Source organism: Neodiprion fabricii, chromosome 6, assembly GCF_021155785.1.
Source record: "Neodiprion fabricii isolate iyNeoFabr1 chromosome 6, iyNeoFabr1.1, whole genome shotgun sequence".
Lineage (NCBI taxonomy): Eukaryota > Metazoa > Arthropoda > Insecta > Hymenoptera > Diprionidae > Neodiprion > Neodiprion fabricii.
Genome location: NC_060244.1, coordinates 23,193,336 through 23,213,451, shown reverse-complemented (window position 1 = coordinate 23,213,451; position 20,116 = coordinate 23,193,336). Strand labels below are relative to the sequence as shown.

Here is a 20,116-nt window from a genome sequence, read left to right as displayed (position 1 = left end):
ATTAGCATATTGTCTGATGAAAACCCATGTTGTTTGATATATATTTACGTAGACGCAGACGGACGTGTATAGAAAAAACAAAGCTGGTTTTCTTCTCAGAATCATAGTTATAATTCAGTTTCCTTTTTAATTTGAAAGAGAAGAGTGAGAAAAGAATTTTCAACAAAGTGACAAAAAAAAAAAAGAAAAGCAAAATAAAAAATAATAAAAAAGCAAAAAATGTCGGAGATCAAGGGATTCTCGAGCGTAATATTTCTCCTCCGTAAATGTGGCATTAACCGCTTTGGCACCACGTCTGGGTTGGGGCGATTAGAGAGAAGAGCATTCCTGGTACGTGGAGGGATAAGGAGGAAAATGAGGGAAAGAGCTTGAGGGCCGGATGCGAAGGGCGTGGGGTGAAAAGTGGAAAGCGGGAAGTGGAAGGGGCGGCAGAAAGGCGAAATGCCCGCGGATGGTAGAAGCAGACTTCTCTGCTCGTCCTCTCTCGGGCTCAAGCAATTGCAATAATTATCACATTTTTCCGGGGCATACGCCCCGACAAGTTGCTGTTGGTGCACTGGTTGCAAAGTATTTTTCATAATTCAGCGTTCATCACAGGGGCGGCGTGTCACTGGAGACCGAGAAGACGGAGAGCGGCACAACCAGCAAGCTCCTGGTGACCCAGGCGAGGCTGACTGACAGCGGAAATTATACTTGCATTCCAAGCAACGCGAATCCAGCGAGCGTCATGGTTCACGTGCTGAATGGTGAGTCTCATACCTATGTGCGGTATACGTACGCACATGCATACATACACGTCTTTCCGCCTATCTCCTTTTGATCCTCAACCCCTGCAAGCACACATGCTTTGCGCGTGGTGCACCAGCCTGGAATTCTTTTGCACTCAGCTGCCGCGTGTCGTTATCGCGCGACTATCGCAACAACGACGCTTTTCACACTCCGCATTCTCTTTTCTCCCCGAGCAGATATTATCGTTGCTCGAGGAGCGATGGTCGGTTATTACACACGCGTTTAGTTCATTAAACTCTCTACGTTGTAGCGTAGGTAGTAAAGTTATGTACGTACTTTTGTCTCTACGTTTCACCGGTGCGGTGAGGAAAGGCAGCTTATTCAACCGTCGGGGACAAAAGATATTGACACGTACAACGAACAGCCCTCAAAGTTCTGTATCATCTCTTCCGATGGACCGAATTCCACAGTTTTTAACCAGTGAAATTATTTTAAAAAATCAGCGAATACAGGCAACAAGTTTTCCAAAATTTCCCAAGGTGCATTATGGCAGCTCAGACGATGATTGTGCCGTCGCGTCGTGAAACAAATCAGGCGGAAGCGAACTTTAATTCATAGCATTCCCGTAGTGCGAAATGTTTTCGCGTGTATATGTAAAAAAAAAAAAATTCGATTACCCTCAATGCCTTACTTTTAAAATTTCAAATAATGATAATAATAATAATAATAATAATAATAATAATAATAACAATAATAATAATATTAATAACAATCAAAGCGTTGAATGTGATCGAAAATCGAGTCGTTTCATTTTCATATTGATTAATTCAATTGGAATTCTGGCTCACATATTTGTTCAGTTGCCACAATAGAAATTCCGCAAATTTCAGACCACTCTAGCAACAGAATTGTTTGTCCGAATTACCAGACATTCATATACATTGGCCGCAAACAAGATTATCTACATATCGGCTATAGTTTGAAATGACGAAAATTTGTGATTGATTTTTCAGGCAAATTAGCTATGCTTTTGAATTTACGTTGCTTAGGGGTGCAAAATAACGCGGCAAGTTTGGTTAGTTGGTTAAGTAATGAATCTCGCGGTTTCGTGCACTTTGGGCTACAGAATAATTAATTCACCAGGAAAATCAGTGAGATAAAAGATTAATCTTCGATCCATCAAAGAGGCACATTTTACACGCCTTGCATGTATTTTAAAGAATTGACATACGCATCAAGCTATAGAGAATGATACGTGAAGATGACATATGTTGACTCGCGATAAAATTAATATCGCTCAGCTGATCCTAATAAAACTTGAATCTTGCCTCAGTTTGAATATTGATTGATTGAAAACAGTAAAAATTTGATGTCAATATGACATTGAGTACCGATGTACTTGGGAAGAAAGTCTCTGAAATTTCCTCTCCTTTGTTTTACAATTGGCTCCCGGAATGACTACGTCTCCTCGCAGGGGTTATCAATTTTCGCAAACTACATAACACGACCAAAAGCCGAGATTTTCTTTCAAAGTTTAATTAACGTTTGAGCTGAAGTAAGTTGGGAATCGCGTTGGCGAGTTTTTGGGTTTGTCAAATAACCAGAGTTTTCCCGGAGTTTTATAATTTCGCATCTCATACATTTCACGTTGTTCCACCGACGCATGTACCCACCACCTATACACGCTTCAAAGTTCGTTCTATCGCGGTATTGACCGATGAGCATGAATATTAAAACTCGTATCCGGTTCATTGGATATTTGGAGTGAAATCTGAAAAGAGGTTGAATTGCACTCTAATTCGCAGCCGTATTTTAGCCAAATATTATACCAGCTGGGCGCCTCGCAAATTGAGCAAACAATTAACGGTTAATACGCTAACTGCGAGGTAGACAAACTCGGGGTGTAGATATCCGGCTATTGTCTCACCTGAATTAAACCAAACGTCCCGGCAGAGCTGCAGCGCGTGTCGATTGTTAATTAGCATAATTATTATCAGAAAGATACGCTTCGGTGAGAATTTTCATGTATCCGTGACCGCTGATCCGTAATTGTTATTCGAGCCACAAACTGATTTCGCTATGGCGCAAGCTCGTTATACGATTTCGCCTGTTCCTTGACGGATAAAAATTTTCAATTTCAGGTGAACATCCCGCCGCGATGCAACACGGCGGAAGCTGCGGAGTAACGCCAACGCTGCTTTTGGCGACCATGACGTTGCTGGTTGCGAATTTTCTGAGGTGAGCAATCTCTAAATAAACGATCATGACGCGATCGGTTATAAAAGTCACGACGGTTTGAACAAAGCGTGTCAAGTGTATGAGATAATGAAAAATCAAGGAACCGGAAGCGAAGTGTGTTCGCCGACGATAACAATGGACATATAAACAATGAACGCGTTGCTAAATCGGTCCTAAAGTGATCCTGACTATGAAGCGATTATTTGTTACACAGTGAAAAGTCACGCTGAACAATCGATATAAGAAAGATATTGCGAAACAGTGACATTTTTCTATAATTAAAATTGAATAGATGAATAAATAAATCAAACGAATATAAAATATAATGAATAAACTAAAATTCACAAAAAATACTAATCCCCCTCCCAGATTTTAACAGAAAGTGCTACACCTTGGGAATTGTACGTACGCGTTAAGGATATGAAGTTGTACTTATGTGGTATGATTTAGGATAGATTATAATTTCATCGAGATAACATAACTACGTAGCTAATACCGTTTGTACACGTAACATAACCTGGGGGTATCCGGCAGAGTCGTACTGCGAATAAAGGAATGTGAATTACAAGCATGTACGCATCTAGGGTACCCGGGTCGTATGAAACCCGAGGTAGAAGGCATCCGGTTGGAAATTTTTATGTATAATGAAGAAATTGGTTCACGGTTTGAGTCAGGCATTAAGCGCTCTGTATCGGTGGAAATTCCCGACGGGTTTCCGCCCGAGGCCGAAAGGAACAATTTCGAATGATTAAGATTCTTGGAAGTAAATAGTAGCTACCTTGTTATACCTTACCAAGAAACGATCGGCAAACGTTGAGAGGTGAAATTTTACGTGCGGGTGAAGGTGTAGGTAGTTTTCCGTATTTTAACGCTCGTATAATACGGCAGAAATGTCAGGACTTTGTATAACACACGCACGGTCTTTCGTTCTTTGTTATACTAGACGTTGTTAACTTTCGTTGATTCAAAACGGAACCGATGTTCTTCGTTCGAACAACGATCGGTATAAGCTGAGAATAAAATCCTAACTATGCGATTCCGTAAAGAGAAACGAGAAAATACTCACCCTTGTTCGTTAATAAGAAATTTCATCACATTATCTTCCCGCGATCAAACTGTCGAATAATTGATGGCATGAAGAAAGAAAAGAAGAAAAGAAAAAAAAAACAATCAAACGAACGTTTCTGTTATTATGTAATAGAGCGGTTGAATTAGGACGAAATCAACTAGTTGTATAACTGTTGTATATTAAATACTGTAATAAAATTTAAGCATGAATGACAAGGTGTGTATTTAGTATTAACACTGATTTGATATTGATAAACTCATGGCCTAAGGGAGATTAATTTTTGAAAGTTATTATCGTTCGAAGCTGAAAATAACGTGAAGACAACAAGAGAATACCGAATCAAGTATTGATTCTGAACAGATCAACCTTGTACCTTACGGTAATGCGAGAAGTACTTTTGCCTGTTAAAAACTAGATTTCAACTTCGAATAGCCATATAATAATTTACATAGAAATAAATATATTTACTGTATGGTAGATAAAACAAAAATAATAATAATAATAATAATAATGATGTATTATTAAGTCAAGTCGTTGAAATATTTCATATATGAAATAGAAAAATAAAAGATGCAAAAAAAAAAAGTAAATGACAAAAAAAAACTAGGTTTATAACACCACTGCGTAGAAATTAAAGAAGTTTTCATCACCTCCGTTTCGTTCCTTATTGATTTTTCACGTTTTCCTCTCTCTCTCTCTCTCTCTCTGTCTCTCTTTCACCCCTCACAACATTTTACGAAATGTGTCAATCAGTTTTTCTACATCACGTTTAGTCACCGCGAAATGACAATATTTCAAAAAAAAAAAACAAAAAAAAAAAAAAAAAACAAGTTACAGTAGAAAATTTATCCACTCAAAATCCATTTCCAAAAGCAAGTTCCAAGTTTTGATAACACTCTGTTACACACTGCATAAACACTACTATAAAATTATGAAAGAAAGAACGTTCGATTTGATTGAATTCAAAAAATATATTTCATTATCAGCATACGGCTCAGAACAATGAAAGAAGGAGAAAAAATAAACTAATCGTCAGCGCTGCCAGTGTGGCGAAAAGCTCTATCTCTGTCAGAGAAAAAGAGTTGAAAAAAATAAAAAACGAAATCAAAAAAAGAAATGGACAGAAAAAAATCTGGGCAAGCAGAGGATCCAATAGGTTATTATACTATCATATAATTAGAAAGCATTGTAAATAAAAATCATACTATTAGTTGTATCATGTGACGAGACTTTAAAATACGTCAATGTATAAAAAAAAAAGTGAGGCAAAAGTAATGATAAAAATAAAAGAGAAAGAAGGACAAAGACCTTATTGTAAAAACATTCCATGACGTAAGCGCTGTTTAAATAAATGTAACGAGTCAAAATCAAATTGTTTTATATTTCAAACCTTTACTTATAAACATACTGTATTTTATTCCCTTGTATATCCTCCGACATGATTATATTCACTCCTTCGCGCGATATAATTTGCCGGAGACTTTTTATTCCCTAACAAATTATCCCGCTAAAGGAGTCGCGAATTACTCTCTCCTGTCTCCTCCCTCCTCGTCATTCGGAATTATCAAGTTCCCGCTGCAGATGCGTGCGTTGCTGAAGAGATTTCTCAACCTCCCGAACTGCAGTTCCTCGGTCAGTGAGGTAATCTAATGTTATAATATTCCCAATTTTTTCCACCGTCGAAGCTTTGCTTTTCCAGCTCTGAAGAACGTACGATGAAGCAGCTTCGTTTACGGCGTATGATCATGAAATGCCTATTGAATTCGCGAGAAGAGATAACTTATTCTTCGTCAGGGTTCTTCGGGGTTTTTGTGCTGCATGACGTTACGTCTTCACGTCGGTGGGGATCAAGAACCACCGGCTGCTTTTAGGATAAATTTTCACCGCACTTACGCGTATAATACGCTTCATACAACCGGGGTTACATTATGTTATGCAAGCTCACCGATCACTCTGCGAGTAATCGCTGCGGAGAATAAATAAATCATAAGAAGGTAAGTTGAATCTGTTCAATCGAAGAAATCCAACATTCACTCGTACTTGTACCCATGCGCAAAAAACAGGGTGCTGAATTATTTAACGCAAAACACCTGCGTACGTGTACTGGCGCAAAATTTCTGTTTTCATCGCAACCTTATACCGACGACACGCAGACATGCATGACATCCCATCGTTCATCGGCTTAAATCGTCTGGCTTTTAGACCTGTAAATTTGCAAGCCCAACCTTCAAAGCTCGCTAAATTTATAAAATTAACTACCCAAGGACGGGCAGTGCGACTTTGAAAAAACGGGTCAATCCATTCCTTTTTTCTTTTCTTTTTTTATTCGACTCTGCGAATAACACACACTGCGTAAAAATATAAAACTCATTTTCTACCCGAGGTACGTTCTTTTGTATAAATATAAATTGCTGAAAACGGGGTTTAAACTGTTATAGTTATGCGGTCTGTTAATTGTTGGCAAGTAAAACGTATGTGGAACGTGTAAGCTACACGTGTATACCCGATTCGCTAGTGATGGATAGCCGTTATATACCAACGCGTTCCACTTTCTGCCGTATGTCGTATGTGCATTGTTTCATTTATTTACTACTTTATTTTTTTAAAATTTATTTTCATTTTCTAATTTCATTTACTTCTTTTGTTTCCATTTTATGTATGTGTTTCACTACGGGCCGCAGCTCGCGATTTATTTTCCTGTGTTTTTTTGTCACAGGTTGATAAAATATCAGCTATTCAACGATACCTGCTAGCTAATATTTTAGGAGCTTAATTGTTTTTCGATGACTGTGTATTTACCCGGTTATTTTAGCTCGAACATTTAGACCTTTTATTCGTTATTTATTAAAATTTTTCAGCCTAAAATAAAAAATCTGCCGAGTACCCGGGTGCAAGGAAAACGAAATTACGAGATAAAATTTACAATATTTATAACTTTTTTCACGTCTAACGATAATTTCGTGCTTCGTCTTTCGAATGATAAAAAAGGTAGCAAAATTAAGAAGCAGTTTCTTCCCCGAGTGAACGTCAGTGCAATGTCAAACTCGATCGCGATACCGTTTGGAAAGCAGTTCACCTGACATTAATTGGATTTGCCCGACCGAAACATTATACCTGTACCTCGTAATTGGAATTCGCAACATAGGATAGCATGTAATTTTATACCTGCTTAGTCGTTATTGTCTGTAAATTCCGACCGTTGTCACAGCTTGTGAAGCTCAGATTACTCCGGGCAAAGCAACAACACATAGACGTAGAATGCAACAAAATTATAAAGATGTGTGCAACCTTATCGAGTCCCCTTCACCATGCAAGTACCCATGATCGATGTAACAGCAATTAATACGGTTGCGAATTGTCCTTCATTTACTTGTATAATGTTATAATAATTATAATAATTAGACAGTCACACGGTAACTGTCACGTCCGGTTTTCAGCATTTGTTCCATCAAATGCCTGCGGGATAAATAAAAACTGTTTCAATCGACGTGGTGGCAAATACTAGAGTTAGGTATTAGTTCCAAAATTACAAAAGACACTCGCCTAACGAGGTAAAGAGAAAAGAAATCGGTGGAAATAATATTGGACGAAAAAAGTAAACGAAAAGAGCTGATCCGATAATGGGAAAACGAAATATCCTTTATGTTCAGGCATCGCGGTTGGACTAAGCTCCAATTTCGAGAGACGAATTTATGGTTGTGTGCACGCGGTGTCGATGCAGTGTCTGGCACATACCTTTTATACGTGTACGAATTTCACCACGGCTTCCGCCGCGCTGGGTGGGAGACGGTACACTTTTCCAATTTTCGAACCACCCGACCGTTCATAAAGCATTTTGATTCATTCCCAGCGGAAATTTAAAATTATTCTATTCGTTTTATAACGCCAGTCAAACGCGTTTCCTCCATACCGTGTTATAACCGCTAGGTATACGCGTGCGAATTCTGTTCAATACGATTTCAACGCGACCGTTGACACGCGAATCAGCGAAACAATTTGAAACTCCGCTCCTGCCCAAAGCACTATTCTTTCGTTTATTATTATTCAAACGAACCTGACGAACAAATTTCGCGCAAAGATCGTAAAGCCTGAGAGTAGGTGAGTATACTTGGTCTGTACTCAAGGCATATTTTTCCGACGAGATCCAATGATCGATATGAAATTCACACGGGCCTGCGCGTACCTAAATATAGTCGAAAAGTTTGAACGAATAATTTCGTTAGCTCTAGAATTAACTGGTAATTGAAACAAACAAGGGGCTTTAGCTGAAGCGATTACTTTAGGGGTAATTTATTTTAGGGTGAGATTATTTCAGGTCCGTAGACCCGAAATTCACTGACTTCATGCGGCAGAGGTGCGGGTGCGTCGTACGGAGATCCCGGTACGATTACACCGTGTCTTTTTCATGGTAAATCAGAGAGTTGGATGGTCGATGCTCGCGTCAAAGTTATCTTCTCTCTCGTCCTTCCAATTTTCATATAAAAAGACTAACTTCTTAAATACAATTCGAGGATTGATAAGCGTGGTGGGAAATGACGATAAAATTATCGTACGATCGACGGGGTATTCACTCGTAGATCGGGTGACGAGCAATTTTTCAAGTAAGTTCAAGTGATTTCTAGCGATTTCAACAAGTTAATATTCCCACGCTTACAATTGATACAACAGCGAGTAAAACTGATGAAAAGTCAAATACACGACGGGTACAATTTCAATTACTTCGCGGTGCAGGCGAGTCATTAGATTTTAAAACATGCACCGTCTTGGCGAAAGCCTCTGAAATATTCAAATCCATTTCGCCATCGTTATCGGAATATTTCATAGCTCGTGAGAGAAGTACGTTCCATATTTAACATAAATAATTTGCGAGTGCGGGAGAATTGGCGAGGTTGTACAAACGCGAGTGATGACATCTACTTAATTAATCCGCGTCACATTACGCGGCTATACCTTTCACAGTTACAACGTATCGCACTCATATTTTTCTATCTGTGAAAATTCGTTCCTCCACATTGCGAGACTATCTGAGAAGAGAAGTGAATATCAGAGTTTCTCCCAATGAGTAATCGATACAACTCGACAAGACCTGTCGGTAATTCGTTGCATGAATAACAGAGCGGGAAGGCCGGTCGGAAGGGTTGATTTCGATGCTGTAATGACTTCCGGGTCAAACCCCTCGATCTACACGAGTACAGTTCTACGATCGCTCCGTACCTTAATAATTAATAATATTCTCTCAAGTTAGAGAGCGCTGCTAAAAGCCAAGGCGCTCACTCGGCGTTTGTCAGGCAGGTTAATTAATTCAGTTTAAAATGTTGGGGAAGAAAATTGCTGGACTTAAGTTAATCACTGCTCGGAAGTGGAAAAGTATTCTACCGTTGAATGGATTCCGACCAGCGGTATTCTCTCGCTCTCTTTATATCTCTGTCGTCTGTTCCTGACTCGTGCGGACGGATGTGCTAGTTTTATTTTACACTCCTCGACATATTTTCTTCCCTTCTTCACTCAACTTTTCCGACTGTCATATAAAGACGAGGGCAGCCTGTATCGAGCAAATCTCCGCACAAAAATGATCGTATTCACCGTAATTTATTCTCTTTTCTCGGAATAAAATAGTGATTCAACTAATCGTTCCGCCACCCTCGATTCCCAGCCTTTGCAAAGATTATTTCCATAATTTCGCACTAACTTGCTTACCGGGCGGGCGAACTTGGTGTATAATCGACACGCTTGAATACGAGAACTGCAACGGTTATGCTGTAATAACGAGTTCTTTAATGACGTTGAAGTTTCGTTTTACCTCTGTGATGCGATAGACATACTCTGTGATAATCGACCAATATTTACCTACAAAAGTTAAGTTTCGTCCGCAGGATCGTTCCATCGTCTAGACGCTCTCTCTATCCCCCCGTCGGTGTTAAAATCTAACTCTGTTTGAAAATTTATGTCCCCGCGCAACTCACGAGGAGTTACTCCGGGACTGGATAGTTGATTGTGTCGCATTCATCGGGAAGTCAGTTTCACGACAAGCTCCGATCTATCTTCAGACTTCAGCCAGACGATGGGATACCCGTGGGACTCGGGACCAACCATCCAAGGAGAGAGGAATCAGCACCTTTATTACCTCTTATGCTTAACATTTTTTCCCCGGCTAACCAGATTATTTTTTCTTAACGGTCCGGCCAAGAAGTTTCAAAATAATCGAAATCAAAGCACAATGTGAGCAAATTTCTGCGAATTGCGATCCTGCAAGTATTGGAGAAGTGTGAGTAAAAAAAAAAAGGAATACCTAGATCGCTGGGAAGTTTTTAAATCCAGATTTTCTTCCTGCTTCATGTCCGCGCAAATGGGATTCGAAAGCTTGACAGATCATGAATTTGAGTGATTTCACTGAAATGATATTGAATTCAAAAAAACCTATGTAATGTGTAAGTAGATACATATACCGTACATATTTATGTATACCTGATATTTTCCGGCCTGGATACTTGAACGCCTCGGTGCGTGCCGGAAAATTTCAAGTACACGATGTTCTGCAGGCAGTACAATATCCGCCCCAGGGTTTAAACGACAGGGACGGATTACCGGTGGAGCTTAAATCTGATCTTTCCTCTTTGTTCGTATCCATTCGTCTCCAGTCAGTCTATCTGTTTGTCTTTGGGTGAATGATACGCCGTGCTTAGCTGCGCGTGGATATATAACAAGTTTGTTGGCTCTTGCGGTCCTTCATGCACGGTGATAATTTGAAATGGTGAAAGGTAGAACAAAGCTGTGAGGAAAATTTGGGCCAAAACTCGCGGATCGGGCTGAAAAAAAAAAAAAAAATTAAGCGAATGAAAAGAAGAGAAGTCAGAAAAAATCTAATGCATGAATTGGACAAGAACATCCGTTTCCAATCTTCCTCAGCTCCGGCACACGCTCCAACGCTTATTCACCCCAACTCCCCGCCATTTAATCTGCAGGAATATACCAATACACTGTCTAATATTCCTTATACGCCGCGAACGATTTTCCGCCTCCAAAAGCTCCTCCCGGGCTTATCTTATATATACGGTCTTTTACTTTCTTCGAGACGACCCCCCCTTCCCCCAACTTTGCCAGATTTCCCCCGCGGGCTCAAAAAATTTTCGTCATGTTCATTCGCTTTTGCACAACAGCTCGCATCAATTATCTTAGGCCGTGTAAAGAAAAATTTCGCGAAACAAATTGTGTGTCGAAGATGAAAAGATTACATGTATACGTATACGTATACAACGTTAAAGAATGAATATAAGGTGCATGCGAACTATACAGCGCCAATCTTGAGTGAAAAAAATTCACAACGAATTTCTCTGAGGCGATGAAAACATTCCGTCAAGACGTCTCTCGCTCCGAGGCGTGATGATATTAATTATCACGTTAGCAAATACCGAATAGTTCTCAAGGTATAACGTCACTCAAGATTAAGAGACGTGAGCAAGAGAAGTGCGAGGTGATAATCGAGGACGTGGTATAAACCATCCAAAAGCGCTATCTCAAGGAGTTAACCGAAGCCGGGTGGAAACTTGTCTAGGTTGTCAGCCAGCGAAACGATCCCTCGGGTCAATTCTGATGAAATTTCACGTTAAGCCGGCGCATTCAACGGCGTGCAACGCTGCAGGTGTAAATCTTGGTCCTCTGGCGGAATGAAGAGGTCCCGAGATGACGAGGTAACGCGCTCGCAGCTTAGCTGATGCATGAAAACTTCCTCATATGCTATCGCAGCGCGATGAGCCGGTTCTCGCTCCGTAAACGATGAGGACTTCTTCTTCGCCTTCTTCTTCTTCTTCTTCTTCTTCTTATTTTTCATCTTCAGCGTTTCTCGCCGCTCTATTGTTGATAGCACGGGATATTTGGCGATGAAAAAGGTGTGCAGGAAGCTGGTACATGGAGAGACATTTGGTGGTAATGTACGCAGATAAAACGCGGTATCATACGCCTCTCTACTTTCATTATTATTTTTATTTACTCGTTACTCTTGTTCACCGTAAATTAAATCGTCAAACCCTCGGACCACGAAAAACGGAACCAAAATGATACGGACCCTCGACATTTGAAACTCCGAGGCATGTTTGTGCTTTGAAATAGTACAAATTTTGACATCGTCGCTATTCTCGTTCGTCTGATTTGCGAACAATGTATTATACGAAATAATTATTCCGTCGAATAGCGATAACTTTACTGTTTGATCAACCGTCGTTAATTGGTCTTAGAACAATATCTGAAAATAAAACTCGTATTTCAATTGATTCACAGGTTCCACGTCATCTGGTTACTCTAATGGGCAAAGAGCTATGAGAAGAAGCATAATTTAATACCTGCAGACCTTTCACCAACTTTAAGAGTTCTACCAATTTAAATATTAAAGAAATTATGAAATAGGAATCCACTTATGATTAAGAAACAATCGCAAACCTTGTATCTGCGTACCTGATTACAAATAATCTCCATCAGTTGTAAGAATATATGTACATATTTTTGCAACTGGTGATTATCCTCAACTTTTCAATATTCTTTGCTCTCGTGGATCTTTCCTTTTTCACCATTTTATCGAGGTCACGTGCGCTTGAACTTTCTCACGTGCGAAAGTTAAAACTAGTGACTCTACTCAAAGCTGGATTGTCTTGCGATGAAAACCGTGCACCGATCGTCTAGCTTACGTATAAGAGATGCTAGTCCAACGGTCACGTAGTCGGGATAAAGAATTACGATTATTACGAGCTGACGTAAATTCAGAGCTTTTAGTACAGTTTGTAGAGCGTGAATATCGCGCACGTAGTCGCGTAGCTGTAAGCTCGTAATTGTTCATCTTCGACGATCACCTCCGCACACTAAACTTCATTCGTACACAAATCGTGAACTTAACGTGAAATTGCATAGAAATCCGTCCGCCCTTAAGACAATCCTACAGCTAAGTCGGAATTGCGATTGTGATTAAAATTATTAGGATAATTATACATTAGCTCGAATTACATCAAATTTAACAAAATATATTCCGCATTTAGTAGATTTATATTATATATAATTAAATAAAATAAATATCTCACCTCTGAATTATTTCAATCATAGTTGTTATACTTATATTATACGCTTAGAGAATTCCTCGAGCTTCTGTGTAGGTTTTTCAAAGAATTTTTACGTGCACTGGTCAGAATCTCGGTGATAAAAAGATTTTCCTCGAAACAACAAAAATCATCGCAGTGCCATAAAAGCAAAAAAATTAAAATAAAATAAATTTTGTCCAACCATTCTTTCTGATTCGGCGCTTCGATATTCACGATACCTGCGTATTACTTCACTATTACCGCCACAAGTGAAAAGCCATTGGCTGGTCGTCGCCTCCTCATTAGGAAAGTATCAGAGCAATCTTGTATTCCGAATGAAATACACCCGGGGGATCGCGATTTGACATTCACCAAGTCAATATTCCACGCTAGACGTGCGTCTTTTCTCTGTTTTCGAATCCCGGCCGAGCCCAATTTCTCTTGAACAGAGCGTATAAGAGGATTCGAAGAATGATTGACTGATCGTAGTGAATACGCGTAATTGGTATATCTGTGGTAAAAATATGACGAATAAATAGAAGTACGAAGGAGAATCGTCCAGAGTTTAGGCAGGCTTGTGATTTACAACTTTGAGGGCGCGAAGGGTGGTTCGTGGAAAATTCTTAATGACAACGAGTGGGCAAAATGAAAATATGAATCATCGAGTCTGAAGTGGTAAAAGGTGGCTACGTGTGAAGCGGGACGAATTATGGCCTAAATATTCGCCCGGCTTAATCCCAAGGCTTACTCTCGCCGCAGTATGTGGTAAATGGAAATATGAATAACGAGTTACTTTGTCAACTACAGGCCGGAGACGATTTTAGTCTATGTAACATTCGAAGCTCAATTATCGGCTATGTGAAGAACCTGCCTGCAGCGTAGAATAAAAATCGAATAAATTCGACGCGATTGAATTAAATTTTACCAGTTGGATCAGAACGGCTGGTAATATCCGTTGTACACGGTCATAAAAAAAAAAAAGAAGAATCATTGGTCCGTAAAATTTCAGGGAATCCAAACACCAGGCTAATCTTATACGTTATTGTCTTACGTAGTATCTAAAATTTTCCCCCAGTTCAAAAGTAACAGGCTCGTACCTTTCGAACTTTTCTTATCATTAAAACGACGTCTTATACGAACTATCAATCAGAAATACTGGGATGCAAGCGTGGAGATGCGTTTCCTTATAAGGGTATACCTACATCGAAACGATTAAGAGGTTTTCACATTTATGGAAATTGTCAACCACGCGACAATGTTTATGAAAAGCCAGTCAGACATTCGCGTCCCTCGACTTCCCGAAGCTGCGAAGCTGGCGTCACGTTGCATGTCGTCATGTCGCATACCGTCACGATGCATGGCCTCCGTTCTTTCCCCTGAAACAATAAATGAACTCAATCAATTTGGAAAATATTTACCAAACTTATACAACGACGAATCGCAACGGTACGAAGAAATTAAGTCCTTCTTATTTCTCGCAATCGAATACCAAAATTTAGGACATATTTCACGATATGTAGAAATTACACGTCAAGCCTTAAAATGTAATAAAAATTTTTACGCATAAATTTCTTGAGCGTACGTTTATCATCCGCATATTAAATACTCCGTGAGGTGGAGGACTACATTTCTGTCAGCGACTAAACCGAAACAGCATTTTGAACATATTTTTACCATCAAGCAGACGATTATTAAACGGGTGTTTCCCGCTATTCGTCTACACCGAAGCTTTTAAGGCATCCATTCAATATCGTTCGAACGATTCCGTAACAATTAATACCTCGACGTGAAAAGCTAATGAGTTCACGGTGGAAGCTTTTCATTCTCGACGCGATCATTGCTAAGTGTGTAATTCTTTTCACTCTCTTTATTATCAACGAAACGAGGCTATCGAGAAAGAATTTTTCTTTCCAACCCCTTCCCCGAAGAGCTTACTTTCCTGCTGCAAGCTTTTTTATGGAATAAAATAATATGAAATCCACTGCATAATGGAGTCCGTGCTTCCCGGATTTTTCTTTCCTTGTATTTTATACTCTATTTCTCCAGCTCTTTCTCTCCTTCTTGTTTTCTCATTCCTATCACTTCCTTTATTATTGTTATTATCATCATTATTATTATTAAGGTTACGAGTTTTGCGCTGTTTATTGAAACTCAAGTCCCGCCAAACCCTCTGGCAACGCAGCAGCGACTCCTGACAGGGAACGGTGGAAGATTTGTAGGTTTTAGCTCGGCTGCGTTGTCTGCCCTCTTTTTCTCTTCCCAACTCGTCCCCGGTTCCCGTTCTCGCTTCCCGAAACCCTCCGACCCTTTCACTTTAAAAAGAACAACCACAGGGTAGACAACCAACCCCCTCCGCACGGTTACAAACCGCAACGCGTCGATCTCTCCGCCTCTTTCCACATTCCCGATATATATGTACCTTTATATATGGCATACAGCTGTAAATCCACGTTTCGATAATACACAGAAACGGAGAACAAAACGAAAAAAAAAAATATATATATACATACAAGATCAGCACCTTGCGGAAGAACCGACCTGTGAATTCAACTTGAATACTTTTCGACAAAGCGAAAAATATCTTTGAAAAATAAATACGTACAGGCAATGTGCTCGCGTGAGCCTTGGATCAGGCGTACGATTCTAGTCTGAATTTTCTTTACAAAAACTTTATGAAAAGTATCGTTAAAAAAAAAAAAAAAATGCTTTCGAAACAAAAGTAACATATGTATTTATCAGCTATACTTTAGCACCGACAAACAGAATGAATGGTATCTCTGCGTTGCACAACTGAAGTCTGCATCCAGGATGTCCAGTTTTGTTATCAAATCAACACTGCTGCAACGATCAATATAGATGTTACACGTGTATTTACCGTAAAATACAAAAATGAAGATATGTCTATAATATACACGCGTCTTGCACCCATTTCCGGGATGATGTCCTTGCGGGGTTTCCATCCATGGATTCGAAATAAGAACAAGAAGGAAAAAAAAAACAAATTGAAAAACAAAAAAGAATACACACAAACAGAACGTACAGAGAGAAATATATTTAGTTATTTGAGGAGAGAAATGCTGCATTGCGACCCCTCGAAATATTTCCCATATATATATATATATATGGATATATTCCACCGTCGATTTGTACCCGGTGCCAGGCCGCGGGTCAGAGCTCGGTATATATTAGCCACAAATCATACGATTATTTGTTCAAGTTCCCTCGATTTGGTGTTAATAAAACTATTTCATCGCATCGGTATGTCCTCCCCCCACCCCCCTTTCACGTATACACGTATACGTGTATATATATACCCCCTACCAACTTCCCGCACATTCGATACGTAGGTGCATGTACGTACATACCTATGTACTTTGCAGCGCGTACAGTGCGCGTTGGGTGATTTAGAGACTGAGAAAAAGTTCGCAAGTCACTGACCGTGGGTGAGGGGACGGTCACGGTACGCAGGCATGCCGGTGCTAACCTGGACGAAGCGTCTCTTTTCTCGGGGTTGGAAGGGGATGGCGGAGTTGCATGGGTATCTACGACTCTCGACGGACCGATTTGATCGCGAGATGCGCCCGGATAGTCGTTAGCGTTAACGTCCGCGTTAGTTCAACAGCGAATCATACCTACTCGTTTCGACAGAATCACTTCGCGAGTCGGTACTCGCAGAGCATATTTGCACCCCGGTGAATTACATAAATTGCATGGTGATTCGCGAAAGTTGGGGAGAAGAACGAATGAATTATCCTCGTAAAATTTAAAGCTGGTTATTAGGTATTCGGTTTTGTTGAAGAGAAAAATACTTTAAAAATTATTATATACACACCTAATCGGTTGAATGAATTTCAAACGAGACTAATTACTAATTAATTCATCTCGCGCGTTACGGTTTGGTCGTACGAATCGCAATTGAACTCGATATTTCGACGAAACCTCGAAAACTTTTCGAACGATTCTATTCATTCGGCGTCGCATTCCAGCGTCGCGTCAGCCCCGATTATTATTTACCACCGCAGTTTCCAACTCTCCTATACTTCTCAACCTCTGTAATTAATTATATGTAATAGTTTTATTGACGGTGCTTCGTCGAGTTTTTGGCTTCATCGAACCCTCCGGAATTTCATCCCTCCTATAGGGTCGCCTTCTCCATTGACGTAATCGTTGTTCATTCCGAATGTCTTCGCTGAGAACAATCTCATGCGAAGTTCGATGACATTCGAGTTATATTTATCGACGAAAGTAACCAGCGGAAATCGATCGAACGTCAGAAAAATTAATGAACTCGTTGGATTCCCATAGGAGCTAAGGAATTCCTATTCGTTGCTTGGAACACTTTTAGAAATGTACATATTCGAACTTCGTAATCGTTCTACAGAAATTTTTTAACGATCGAGATTCTCGAAGACGAAACCTTTCGTCAAGTATCCTGAAAGTATGCGAAAAAAAATATGTTACAGCTCGTTGATAATAAAAACGCTCCACTTCGTAAGCATAATCAAATTTAGTTTCGTTGAAACAAAATCAAACTTTCACGTAGGTATAGATAAAAATTTGTAAAGAAACAACTTGTTTTGTGTTGAACTTCACGTGTTCAATGCGAAAGTAAAAATTCTGCGATCGTGCAGTGCGAAAAATCGAAGTTGGATTAGGAGGAATTGGTGCAGACCGAAAGTAAATGTGCAGTAAGGGTGTGTGGTTTGGGTCGGCGATTCCAGTTACGCCAAAGGGTATGAGGTACGAGGGGAAAAAGGGCGAGGATATAGACCGGGGCGGGGAAAGGACAAGTCTGGGACTTGGTCGTGGGTTGGAAGTCGTTGTAAGTTTTGATATATGCGCCAACGTTATTTACGATCGCATAAGAATTAGCTCAGACAGCCTCAAACCCCCGTGCTCGACAAAAACGTCTCCGTTATGCGGACCACCACTGAGTACTTAAGCCATTCTTGTTCACCCCCCACCCCCATCCGAGTATATATAGTTTTCGAAATAGTAGACGCGTAGTTTCCCCTTTAATAAACCTTCGCCCAGTCGAATCATTACAGCTATTTATCTTGTAATCGGGGCGCTTTTCCACGCACGGAAAAATGTGCGTCTTCACGATTATAAATCAATGAGTTCAATTCTTCGTTGGAGTAAAGATGCTACGATTCTTTTTTTTCCAGCACTCGAACTCGTTACGCAGATCAAAGTTTTCGCGATTCTCTCCTGCAACCCATCTTCGTTTCAATTTCTATCTTTCCGTTTCGTTTTTATTCTCCGTTCGAGTTATGTAATTCTCTGTCACCGTTACCGAGTTAATTAACTCGAAAAGTAACTTTCTAGCTGAGTGTATCAAAGGTGTCAGCAGAAAGGGCAAACATCGCTCGACTCTCCAACGTTCGCTGCTTCGTTGTACAGTGTACGTACAGGTTATATATAATGCATAAAGTTTACGTTCGATTTGAGTCGTTAATCAAAGACCGACTGAGTGGCTACGAGGTAGGTAACGTTACCCCGAGTTTCAACGCTTGGAGAATTCATGGTCGACGCTTCGATACAATAGCATAAGGCACTTATACACATCAAGCGCATAAACTTAGAGACCAACCGACAAGCAACTCTGCCACACTTGCCAGAGTCAATTCAGATTCGTAAAGTTACAGGTACGGAGAATATTATACGTGTTAAAGCTTCGAAGGACACACCGACCTTTGAATCACGGGAATCGTAGATACGTAACGCTGCTGTTTCGTTGCCAACGTAACTTAGATTGGATTGCAGTCGCGGAAGAAAGAGTAGTAATAATAAAATACGTGAGCACCGAATTATAATACAGGCAATTTTTTCCACCCTGCAAAGTATAATACCGCCAGGCGTCAAATCTATTAAATATTCTCGTCACTCGTCGGTAGCTGCATTTTATTATTATTTAATTCCCTCTAGAATTTATAATATTATAACGACTGTTTCTGCACTACTTGCAGAAACTATCGTGAGAGAAAGAGAGAGAGAGGGAGAAAGGTCGTGAGAGAGAATGCATTTTCACCGTTCCGGGGAGTAAAAGTCTGCAGCAGTCGCACGGAAAGCGTGAGTAGTAAATCGGTACTCGCAGAAGATTTGTGACTGTAATTTTGTATGGGTTGTAAATTGTGAATTCTAAATGCGTTAAGTGAATTGGCCAAGAAGTGGTAGAAACCCGATCCGACATTTCTACCGCCAGCAATCCATTTACCTGAATTGTCGCGTATACGGTGAATGGCTAGAATCGAGAAAAAAAAAACCGTACAGATCATATCTATACTTAATACATCCCGATATTACGTCTCGTTCAATACTCTTCCGCGTCTTACTGCGATATGATCGTCAATTTTTCATCGCACGTTTCTTCATTATCTTTCTCTGTTTCCCCGTTTTCTTTCTCTCTTCCTGTTTTTGTCTCCCCCCCCCCCCCCTCCCCCCACCACGCGTATTTATTATTTTATTTTACTCGTTGCCGACGCCTGGCCTCGTTCAATACCATCTAATCGGGGACGAGAGCTGGGGAAAAAGATGCCCCCGAGATTTGCCGAATCTGGGATCCGTATGCGGGAAGGCCAATGGGAAAGAGCTCACCTTCGTCCACGACGAGGAGAATCGTATCCGCACGACCTTCCGTCGGTCGACAAGAATATCTGGCCCCATCGGCTGGGGTCACGCCGGCCAAGGTTAACTCCGAAACCGTCTGAGCCGCCCCCTTTTCCGTCTCCACTATGATGCCGCCCCTGGCAGCCTGCGAAATGAAAATACAACTTATCGAAAAAACCTCCAATTGCCCGCATATTGGTCGCATCAACCTCAAAACACCAACTCATTCGGTTCTACCTCATCCAAATTATCTCTCTGCCGCTAGTCAAATTACATCAGGCATAATGCGAAATAAATAACAATTCCGTTGGCATTTTTGCAATAAATCAGGTAAATATAGTAATTTTCTCGTCAAGTTTCTCCTCCCGTAAAAATATACTTTCAAATTCGAAGAGCGCCTCGCCGAATT

General features: G+C 40.3%; 2 protein-coding genes across 18 annotated transcripts in view; one reads left to right on the top strand and one right to left on the bottom strand.

Annotated features, from left to right (window-relative positions):
* The window catches only part of LOC124185057 (hemicentin-2-like), a 304,368-nt gene extending 299,502 nt beyond the window's left edge, over positions 1–4,866 (top strand). For 3 of the 5 annotated variants that reach the window (XM_046575403.1, XM_046575405.1, XM_046575402.1), the window contains 2 exons: positions 586–746; positions 2,871–4,866. In XM_046575403.1, coding sequence (XP_046431359.1) covers positions 586–746; positions 2,871–2,971 — 262 coding nt within the window. In that variant the 3' untranslated portion in view covers positions 2,972–4,866. The remainder of the gene's footprint in view (positions 1–585; positions 747–2,870) is intronic. The other 2 variants (XM_046575406.1, XM_046575404.1) reach the window with 1 other exon arrangement.
* Positions 1–20,116, bottom strand: part of LOC124185055 — a 225,195-nt gene that overhangs the window by 81,869 nt on the left and 123,210 nt on the right. For 11 of the 13 annotated variants that reach the window (XM_046575390.1, XM_046575388.1, XM_046575393.1 and 8 more), the window contains 2 exons: positions 19,696–19,852; positions 14,301–14,474 (listed from right to left, as the gene is read on the bottom strand). In XM_046575390.1, the coding sequence (XP_046431346.1) occupies positions 14,311–14,474; positions 19,696–19,852 (321 nt within the window). In that variant the 3' untranslated portion in view covers positions 14,301–14,310. Of the gene's footprint in view, positions 1–11,998; positions 14,475–19,695; positions 19,853–20,116 lie in introns of those variants that run through there. The other 2 variants (XM_046575392.1, XM_046575400.1) reach the window with 2 other exon arrangements.